Source organism: Eucyclogobius newberryi, unplaced genomic scaffold (genome assembly GCF_026437365.1).
Source record: "Eucyclogobius newberryi isolate DKJ021-1_F unplaced genomic scaffold, fEucNew1.0.hap1 SCAF_18, whole genome shotgun sequence".
In the NCBI taxonomy this organism is placed as follows: Eukaryota; Metazoa; Chordata; class Actinopteri; order Gobiiformes; family Gobiidae; genus Eucyclogobius; species Eucyclogobius newberryi.
The window spans coordinates 15,942,516-15,953,482 of record NW_027315812.1 but is presented as its reverse complement, the minus strand read 5'-3'; the positions used below and the strand labels follow the sequence as shown (position 1 = coordinate 15,953,482).

The 10,967-nt window shown below is 42.5% G+C and overlaps 2 protein-coding genes across 3 annotated transcripts; both read left to right on the top strand.

The window, feature by feature from the left end:
• Positions 1-775: 775 nt before the first annotated feature.
• Positions 776-3,049, top strand: commd3 (COMM domain containing 3). Of its 2 annotated transcripts, XM_072450671.1 has the most exons (8): positions 776-976; positions 1,582-1,693; positions 2,066-2,129; positions 2,190-2,224; positions 2,413-2,473; positions 2,543-2,599; positions 2,744-2,800; positions 2,887-3,049. In XM_072450671.1, exons 1-8 carry the CDS (start codon positions 838-840, stop codon positions 2,944-2,946), a joined length of 585 nt encoding a protein of 194 aa, XP_072306772.1. In that variant the 5' UTR covers positions 776-837; the 3' UTR covers positions 2,947-3,049. The 2 variants fall into 2 exon arrangements, with proteins under 2 accessions (XP_072306772.1, XP_072306773.1); XM_072450672.1 differs by lacking the exons at positions 2,066-2,129; positions 2,190-2,224.
• Positions 3,050-6,513: 3,464 nt separating this feature from the next.
• On the top strand, positions 6,514-9,426 carry bmi1a (bmi1 polycomb ring finger oncogene 1a). The gene is made up of 9 exons (XM_072450670.1): positions 6,514-6,639; positions 6,731-6,827; positions 7,018-7,073; positions 7,193-7,240; positions 7,322-7,430; positions 7,515-7,554; positions 7,704-7,802; positions 7,891-7,971; positions 8,311-9,426. The coding sequence occupies exons 1-9, from the start codon at positions 6,528-6,530 to the stop codon at positions 8,689-8,691; spliced, it is 1,023 nt and encodes a 340-aa protein (XP_072306771.1). The 5' UTR covers positions 6,514-6,527; the 3' UTR covers positions 8,692-9,426.
• The last annotated feature ends 1,541 nt before the right edge of the window (positions 9,427-10,967 follow it).

Below are 10,967 nucleotides of genomic sequence, written 5' to 3'. Positions count from 1 at the left end.
CGGGATAACAGCCACGTCTGTCGCGCACGTACAGTTCAGATAAGACTTGGCTTTAACCGAGTGTTTGTGTCGTTTTAACTCCTGAACATTGGGCAGCAGTTAAAACATCAACAACACCCGACGGGCTATAAGGGTGTGAGCATATATTAACCAGGTTGAGGTGATATAAAGAAAATGTCCATAATAGTAGACTACGATACATAAACTAGGACCAAGCAGACTTTATTACTGCATTAGTTCCTTTGTGCACAGGCTCAAGTGAAGACACAAATGCTTCGGTAATGTAATGTATAAAGCCCCTTGCACAGCCCTGTGGTTTGTGAGCTACGTGCATGATCATATAATAGATCCATGGCATGGTTACGTGCATGGTGCGTGCATGGTTACGTGCATGGTTACGTGCATGGTTACGTGCATGGTTACGTGCATGGTTACGTGCATGGTTGCGTGCATGGTTGCGTGCATGAATACGTGCATGGTTACGTGCATGGTGGCGTGCATGGTTACGTAGATGGTGCGTGCATGGTTACGTGCATGACTGCGTGCATGGCTACGTGCATGACGGCGTGCATGGCTACGTGCATAACTGCGTGCATGGTGCGTGCATGAATACGTGCATGGTTACGTGCATGGCTGCGTGCATGGTTACGTGCATGGTTACGTGCATGGCTGCGTGCATGGTTACGTGCATGGTTACGTGCATGGTTACGTGCATGGCTGCGTGCATGGTTACGTGCATGACTATACGTGCACGTGTATTCTGCAGCTGCGCGCTTCTCCATGGGCGGCATCAGCTGGTCCGTCACGTGTTCTGTGTCATAGGTCACGCTCTGCAAAATGGAGCTTTCGGAGTCAGTGCAGAAAGGACTGAAGCTGCTCGCGGATCCCTCCGTGTTCGACCCGCGCGGGTTCTCGGTGCTGTTGGACGTGTCTTTCCTCAGTTTGCTCTCGGCTCACGGTGACGCCGCGGTCCTCGGTGAGCCGCAGCATGAGCCGCAGCATGAGCCGCATCATGTGTTTGTAGCAGCCGCTTTGTTCTCGCGCTGCTTCCGGGTTTGTTTTTAGCGTTAGCTCCGAGTTTGTGTTGTTTGCAGACGCAGATCGCCGCGCACAGACGCGCTGGACGTGCCCCCGGAGGGTCTGAGGTGGTTTAGGAGTGAAATGCAGGCGGTTGTTCGCGCTCACGTCCAGACATTAGCCAGAGCTACGTTAGCCTCTTCATTAGCTCACACTGCCTTTTGTCAGTTAAACACGGCGCTTGGAAATGTTATTTGTCCGATCATTAGTCAAAAGTGACAGCTAATGCACATCTTTCAGCCTATGTACGTATTAAAACTGACATACATTCAGTAAAAGTGTTTTAGTCGTAACCCGTGATCCGAAGTCAGATCTGTATAATTAACCTCCTATAAATAAAAGTATAAATATGCTGATATATTTCTGATAAATAAGATCAATTCACATGTTAATCATCATCGATTTCCATTGGACACGTCAGTTAGACATAGATTGCAAAGCTGCGTCTTTTATTCAAATGAAATGTTTGTTTCTGACCCTGTTGTGCTGGTGTTTTTGCTTTAGATCATCCTGAGCTAAAAAACCACGACAGCGTTTTATTGAAACAGAGTCACGCGGCCGTGGTCACGTTTATACTGGAATGTGTCAAACTAAACACAGACAAGTCCACGCTGAGGTGACTATAACATGACGTGTACACGCAATAATAAAGTATTTATTCTGGAGTCAAGTACAATTCTTCTTTGATGAAAACAAATCCCAACACTAATGAAGACTTTGTGAATTTTGTTCTTTGGTAATAAACATTTTCTGATTCTGACAAATATCACTTAGATCACAGATGTGACTGAAGGTGTTTGTTATGTCTCCTAAAAATAATTTAAAAACATATTTGGACTTGGTATTAAAGTTTGAATTAATCCAAGAGTGTTTATCTTTTTCTTTGTCACCTAAACAAAAATAATTCCTTACTAATGCATAAATAGAAATGTTATCACGTGTTTAATGATCATTTAGCCTCGTGTGATGGTGTTTTCTACTGTTGCAGCTCATGTCTTGAGGAGCTTTCATACAGTGCAGAGAAAATAGAAATCTTTCACAGTGAATATGAGGTGAGAATGGAAAAAATCTATTTGTCAAGTTTATAATAATCATGTGCTGCTGTTTTCCAGAAACATAAAACAGACATAGTAAAGTTATTATCATGGTAAGTTGAAGTAAAACTATTATGTTCCAAAGCATACAACAGCTATATCATTTAAGTGTGTTAAAGATGACAACAGAAATGTGAATTGTTTAACGTTATAACGTGTGGAAGAGCCACTAACAAACCTTTTTTTGTCACTTTTTTGGTGTAATATTATAATTGAGGCACTTCTTTTTGTTTGTGTGTAGCATAGGAAGACGACGACCTGAGATCAACGACGTCTCGTGGCGTCTTCAGTACCAGATAAAGGTTGACAAAAATAATGACCGAGTTCTGTTCTGATTCAAAAACTGAAACACGTTTTTTTTTTCCCTCAAGAGTGGACAAGTTGATAAAGTCGATGAGCCTTTCTACTTGATAACACTCAATACTGAGGTAAACGTGCAGTTCTGTCCTCGCAGCGTTTATTTAGGTTTAAGATCATTTAGGTTTAAGAACATTTAGGTTTAAGTTCATTTAGGTTAAGTTCATTTAGGTTTAATATCATTTAGGTTTAATATAATCATGTTTTGTCGCTAGAATGAAGCAAGGACCTGTGAGGATGTGAACTTCACCTGCACAGTGGAGCAGCTGCAGGTATCTCCTTTTGAAAGCGTGTCAAATATTCACTGTTTCATGAATAAAAGAAGCTAAACGTTGACTTTTGGATCGTTTGTTTGCAGGATTTGGTCGGGAAGCTGAAAGACGCAGCGAAGAGTATGGAAAGAGCCAGTCAAATGTGACGCTGCACGAGACGTTTTCACTGACATTCCTCACGGCTTTTTACGTGACATTGTAATGTTTAGATAAGGCAAAGCTTTCAATAAAAGTATAAACTATAGCATACTCTCATGTCTTTCGTTTCCTTACATTTATGACTTGTGGTATTGTCTGTGCATAATGTTTGCAGCTATTGAATTATGCCACAGAGTTAAATTAAAGTGTTTAAAAAGCGTTTATAGCCCAATGTAGAGAAAGATTCAGTTGTATTCATCTGGACTCAGTTCTTTTGAAAAAATGAAACGTCTCATCCAAGAGTCATTCTCAATCTGCGAATCAGGAGCGGGAACTCAGATTTACAGCCCAATATTTAAATCATCTTAGACTTGCTATAATAACGTTCACAAAAGACGCACGAGCGCATCCTCCAGCTCTGCTCACGTCACATGAACGTGGACTCCTGTAGGCCTTCAATAAAGTCACTTCTTTTATCAAGGATATATGCGTGACAAGAATGAATCTCCACTATTCACAGTTTGAGCCGTAATCCTGGTGGTTCCACATCATCTGGAGTTCGTGTTTGAATCTCACACTCTAAACATCAGTTATTCAGCAGCTGCATATATGTAAATCCACTGACTATATAGTATTTCCAAACATACGCAGTAAAAAAAAGAACACATAAACATCCACCGACAAGAATTCCAAGGCGCCCTTAAACCGGGAGCCCACGTGACCGCTGTGGGGCGGTCGAACTACAAGCCATTTTGGGGACGGTGTCAGTTACCAGTTACCCGAGCGCACACACCACTGCGTTTCACTGGCGGCGGAGCGCGGCTTTAGGAGGCAAAGTTGAACGTGCTCAAAACTTGCCGAGTCGAAAACCCCGCGGTTGTGTTCGTCGTTGGCTCCGGAACGAGATCCACCGGGCGCGTGAGCCGCACAGAAAGGACTTACTCTCCCGGTTTGAAATGCCTCTCGCTCCGCGGTGCGCGCTCCGCCACTGACAGCGTCTGCAGCCTTCAAGATGGCGGCTCGACTCCGATTCATTTTCTGCTGATCGCGCCGCAACTTTCATTGTCTGTCCGCGTCCAGAGCCCCCGATCTCCAGCGGAAGCTCCAGGTAAGCCTTCTGTACCACCGTCTCCGACTTAACGGGAGAAACGCGCGGTGGTTCGGCGCAGACGCGGTGTGTTCTGCACGCGCTGATTCACTGGAGGCTGAAGAGCTTTGGGGACGAGCGGCGGCGGCGGCGGCGGCGGCGGCGGCGGCGGCGGCGGCGGCGGCTCCCGACGCGGAGCTGTGCGCGCACCGCTTCTGCAAAACGCGTTCTCACGGGAGCTGCACGGGACAGTTTCATCCGCGGTCTTCGGTTTTGCGTAGATGGAGGTGTGAAGATGCGGCCGGTTAAGTTTGGGAGAAGATGGTGTTTCCAGGGCAATGCGAGGATTTATGCAAAAGTAAAGATCGGGACGAGGTGGACGCGATTGTCTCAGATTAGGCTCCAGCGGGTTGTTCTAACGCTCTTTACCGGACAACCGAGTCCTCAAACCGTGCCATTTTATAGAAACGTGGAGTCTGGGGTGTGAGGAACCGTGTGACATCCTGTTTGTGCGTCTTTACTGTTGTATGACGGAGTTTTGAACTTAAGTTGGACAGATTTCATTTGAGACAAAAGACGCCTCATGTGAAGTACGTCCGATATTTAACAGAGGAAACATTGGTTAAAACTGTGAACATCTGCAGACTATGCTGACAGGTGTAAATGTGACTCTGACGTGGTTGTTATTTGTCTTTTTAATGTCATTTTGACTATATTCACCAGCATGGACGGGCTGAGAAGCAGCTGCTTGAAATACTTCCACTTTTACTTTATAGTTTTACTTGATTTGGCCGTTACTACTGGCCCATAGGTCTATAATTATTTTTGCTGGTAATTAATTAGTTTTTACTTTGTAACATAGAGCAGTTCTATGTGCTGAGGATTTGTCATTGTCACGGAGCCCAGTGCCTGTCTTTGGCTCTTGGTGAACACTGCTTACCTCCTTGTGTTAAGGTTTTTTTAATGAATATAAGATGCATGTTCTTTGAATCTCACCTTAAATAAAATGCTCTTGATTAAAGGTGAACAAACAGGACTGTAATCGTCTGTATTTGACGTATCTCAGAAGCGGTGCATGTGACTGTTCTGTTCATTTGTTTATAACTGACACACGTCCAGTTCCACAGAGCCTCAGATCAGAGCCATCGTTGTGATAAAGTGGCCTACATCACACCCTCACAGCCATGATGGTGATGGTGTGATATAGGCCACTTTATCATCAGCTTTGAGAATACTCTGAAAACCTACATTTAGTTTCTCTCTGCGCGTGATGAAGTCACTGTTGATGCTGGCTGAATTAAATATGATTATGCTGTAGTCTCCATGTCTAAGAGATTTGACTTAAGGTGTTTTTCTAGTGATAAGGTGTTTTTCTAGCGATAATGTCCAAGCATTTGTACATGACCCATCCACGACTTTGACATGTCACAAATATAGGCGTTGACACTTTTTGTTCACGTTGCTTGTTATTTTTTTTTTTTGGGGGGGGGGGGGTTTGACTTGAAGTAGTTCGCGTTGACTAATAAAAAAGAGAAATATGCAGCAGTCTCTTGTGTCTCGCCATGCGGCTGCACAGCGCGTCTGGCTGCGGCGCAACACACGAACAACAGCGTGAACAAAACAACAATCGATAGTGAGCTGGAGGATCCCGCGCTCACGTGCGGCAAAGGGCAGGATTTGACCATCAGACGTGTATTATTCCCCCTGTTTGAGGGAAGCACAGCCCGTTACCGCTTGAATGTTCTGCCACAAAATGGCAGCCGTGTTGTTGCTGCTGGCTCCAGCCTGTGCGGGGAGAGTCCGTGTTCCACGCGCTGCGCCGCTCACGGGGCTCACGGGACTCACGGGGCTCACGGGGCTGTGCCCGGGCGCGGGGTTTGGACCGGAGTCCTGCCTCTACCGTCCACTGGAGCACAGCCATGTGACAAAAAGCAAACGGGTTGCCATAGAAACCCTTGGGTTTCCCGTTGTATCCGTGGCACACCTGACACGTAGTTCGTCGATCTCTTCCCCCGGTGTCGCATTGTATCAATGGAATGACCCGTTTACCTCTTTTACCCCTTTTTCCTCTTTTACCTCTTTCCCTGTGACATGAGCTATACTCTGTACTTTTAAAATACTTTACACATTACAAAATACAAAACACATTATATTTGAACAATGTGCCTTTCTGCTGAGGGAATATCAGTCTAATTGCCTCTTAGTGTAATCCTCCATCACTTCTAGTGTCCACCTCAGTGACACTGGTCCTGGAGTCATCCTCTTCCTTAAGGACAGATGCGCGCGCTGCCAGGTCTGATTGACATGATTTATGGACATTTCCTGGCTCCATGTGCAAACTCTCAACCCTTTGGCTCGGCTGAATTAGCATAATATTATGTTTTAAGACTCTCAGAACAAACGGTCATTGCAAATGGTCTACAGTTGTTCTTTCAGAGTTGTTTTGCAACAGCTTGATGCTTGCTATATTGTTTTTCTGCAGGAAAAGCCTTTGATGTCATCATGCATCGCACGACCAGGATAAAAATCACAGAGCTCAACCCTCACCTGATGTGCGTGCTGTGCGGGGGGTATTTCATCGATGCCACGACCATCATTGAATGTCTTCACTCTTGTAAGTTTTAATGTCAACACGCAGAAAAGTGCATCAGTTTTGCTTGGAAACGGTACAAAGAATGTGACTGTCTCTTTGCTCTTTGTTATAGTCTGTAAAATGTGCATCGTGCGCTACTTGGAAACCAGCAAATACTGTCCCATCTGTGACGTGCAGGTGCATAAGACCAAACCGCTGCTCAACATCAGGTAAGAACTATGGGTCAAGGGCACTTCTAGTTCTCTTTGTATTTGTCCCCAGTTGGACATTTTTGGAACCCACTATTTTAAGCATTGCAGTCTTTTCTTTCTTTTTTTTTTTTTTTTTTTACAAAACTCGCTTCTTGAAACTGCAGCAACATTTGAACTTAAACTATTGTTTTTATTTTCTACTTTCCAGGTCTGACAAGACTCTTCAGGACATCGTGTACAAACTGGTCCCTGGACTCTTCAAAAGTAAGAGTTTGACTGCTTTTGTAACGTGTCCAATTGATTTTTTAACAATGACTTCTGATGATTTCAACAATATTTCTCTGGGAACGTAATGAACACTTTGTATTTTTAAACAACTTTAGATGAAATGAAGAGAAGAAGAGACTTTTATGCAGACCACCCTTTAGATGGTGAGTTTGCAAAATGAAGCAACAATAAAAAGGTCAGGCTGGTTTCTGAACTGTGACTAAATGTATTGTCTTTTCTTAAAGCTTCAAATGGAACAAACGAGGACCGTGGAGAAGTGGCAGATGAAGAGAAAAGAATTATTACAGACGATGAGATCATCAGCCTCTCCATTGAATTTTTTGATCCAACCAGGTACACTTGTGTTTTTTGTATTTAAAAATAAAATAAAAATCATACACAAGTCAAAATATTTCGTGTTTATTTTCTTTGACACAGAATGGGAATGGGACCAGAAGGAAAACAGGTTAAAGAACAGGTATATTATTATGTCCATTCAATTTCCCCCAAGAAACATGTTTTTATTTTATTATGTTTATGGTGATGAGATTTAAATCAACCCTAAAATTATCAACACAATTTACAAGTGAAAAGATCCATATATTGATCTGTTCTGTGTAATTGCAGCTGGCAAATAAGAGGTACCTGCAGTGTCCAGCAGCAATGACAGTGATGCATCTTCGGAAGTTTCTGCGCAGCAAAATGGACATCCCAAACTCTTACCAGGTCAGAAACTATCTTTTATCATTTATTTTCCGTGTGTGTATTCTTCTCTTAAATTGTCAGTAATAATGAAATGGTAAATGTTTGCCAGGTGGATGTTATGTATGAAGATGAGCCTCTGAAAGATTATTACACTTTAATGGACATTGCCTACATATACACGTGGAGAAGGGTAAGAACCACTATTTTAAATATTGTACTCTGCAATAAAACAATACTATATGTTTCATGATTAAACCTTATGTCTGTGCTATGGTGTTATTAATTAGTATGTGGGCAGTTCTTTGTTATTGATACACATGGAATAATACACATTAGAAAGTACAACAGAAGCTCAACAATTAAACGCATTTTTATAAACACTATGAACTTTTTTGGTCCAGGTTATTGAATAAATTCTTAGTCTATAGATCTGTATAAGTTTGTGGTGATAATTGTGGTAAAACACTGTGAAAAACATGTCGATCCTAGTCCTTGACAATGATCCAGATGCATTTGCTCCCCTCCACAGAACGGTCCTCTCCCCCTCAAATACCGGGTCAGGCCCAGCTGTAAGAAGTTGAAAGCGGGACACTCGGAGCAGGACGGCCAGAACAGCACGGGCAGATCCGGGCCAGAGAGTGACTCAGCCAGTGACAAAGCGCGGAGTCCCGTGGGGGCTCCGTCCACGTCCTCTTCTCTGCCGAGCCCCGCAGCCGCCGCGGCGGCGCAGTCCCCGCGTGCCCCGCAGAGCACGCACGGCACGCACGGCACGCACGGCAGCACTAACGTTACCGCCACGTCATTAACGGCTCTCACGACCCCCGGCCGCTCTTTTGCACAGCTCCACAGCGGCAACAGCGGCGCCAACAAACCCAGGAAGGTCACGCTGAACGGATCGTCCTCTGGGTGAATCCCGAGGAGCCAACGCCAGATCCAGCGTATTATTTTATGCCAACGTAGTCTGAACGTTTAGACGCACAATGCCCCCTTTTCTCCTCAGTTATCACACCTTAAGTTCAGACGAATGGGATCGGACACATTTCAAATAAACGTTTAAAGTTTACCCTTGGGAATTCAAATGAAAGACTTTAAAGCTTGGAGGAAAAGCTCTGGGCAAAGCTGTGTTATTTTACAGTGACTGAAGTTCAAATTTTTCAAATTTCAGTTCTGTTCAAATTAAACTTGTCATCGCCAATTCATCCACGTGCTTTACAAGCTTCAGATGAGACCTGCATGCTTTTGTTATCGCCTTATTTTTAAGGGTTTTTATAGCCTACTCTTTTATTACGCATTTTACGTAATCTTTAGACATCTTAAACGTAGAGGAAAGTCATTAAAGAATCTTATAAGAACTTGTACAGGAGGTTTGCGGTAAGACGGTGAAGGCTAAAGGCTTTTATGGGAGAAAACAGTACTTTGTAAAAATGTGATTTTTATCCATGTTCGAGCTGATTTTCTAAAACCAGCTGTAAAAAAAAAAAACATTTAATCAATAACCATGTTATATTCTTTTCTTCTGCTCTCAAAGAAGCTGCTGTTCAGCTTCATGTCTCGTGTTTATTCGCTCGATTGTATGGAAACCCTGTTGTATTGTTACTGTTGCACAGTATAAAAACATCTAAATAAACATTTTACACTTACTATATTTTCTATGTCAAGAATAAAATAAAATAAATCCGTCACGTGAACAGCACGCGCCTGTTGCACCGGCGCGTGTTGAGCCGCGTCACGTCTGGAAGATCCACGAGTCAAAATGTCCAATGAGAGAGTAGAAAAACCCTGACCGATCTGAGCAGGTCTGACCGATCTGAGCAGGTCTGACCGATCTGAGCAGGTCTGACCGATCTGAGCAGGTCTGACCCCGGACGTGTCTAATGTGAGCGCGGATGATTTTTTATTTTTATATATATTTTTTCCCGCTAAAAAAATAATTAAATACAAAAATCTATACACAGCTAAATTAATTCCTATGATGCGTTTTTGAGGACAGAATGAAAGAAAAAACATGTAAACATATATAATTGGGTGAAGGACTCCGTGACTGCAGATGGAGAGTATGAACTGGCGCAGAACATGTTTTATGAGTATATTGTAGTCCTATGGGTGATGCATGTACATGGGTCATTTAAATACAACTGAACAAAGACCATTTACTTAATTGTAGTTAAGTAAGTTACTTAGTGGGAACAAATGCAAGGTTAAATCTCTTTAAATGGGTTATGTGTCACAACAATGCCTATAGTTTAAAATGAAGCTGGAGACAGATTTGTTGACCTGGTTTATGGTTAATGTCTCTAAATATGACTTATGAAAAACTGGCATAATGTTCAATCTAAGTTTTGAAAAATGAAGTCACTTTTTCACAATATATCTTAAGAGAGTGAATCCGATTTTTAAGCCCAAAGACGTGATTGTTGAAACCAATCTCAAAGAAATAAGGACATTTGTGGATCATCATTTTGGATTTCTCACTGTTATTCAGACCCTTGTCTCCAGCTCGACTTGAGAGCAGGTGATGAGCAGCTTTACACAAGTCTAATGTTGATAAGATTTATGATTTACAAACTGATAGAACATACACAATAAAGTAACGTTAGCTTTAAATAAACAACTTTAACGCTATAATAAAATATAAGGTTTGGTGTGATTTCACGTTAACGTTAAAACCGCAGTACAAGTACTAATATTGACTACAATATTTATACAACAACACCAGCACATCTCTTCCCAGGTTCTATACAGAGTTTAAGGATAAAATATATATTGTTAGACATTTATATCCAAACAGCGGCAGGGGGAAGTTTCCAGAACGACGTGGAAAAAAAAAAAAAAAATGGAGGCTGAAGAAAGGAGCGCGCGAGGTAATTTCAGATGAACTCGTGTCATATTTGTTTTATTCAAACTTTTAGGCTTAAAAACTAACGTGTACGCGGTTGCTTTTGGTCAGGTATCTCTTGACCAGTGCAGATGAAGTAATTAACTAGTTAACTTCATGTCCGGATATATGCACAGCCAATTACTAAGATAAATACAAGTTATCTTAGCATGAGGCTTATATATAATGTTACATCACAAGTGTATAATGTGAGCTCTTCATCTTCTACACGAGCAGGAGACAGATGTGGACATGTTCTAAGATGGATAAAACATCTTATAAAACGAAAGGGAAAGTGACTGGACTGAGTT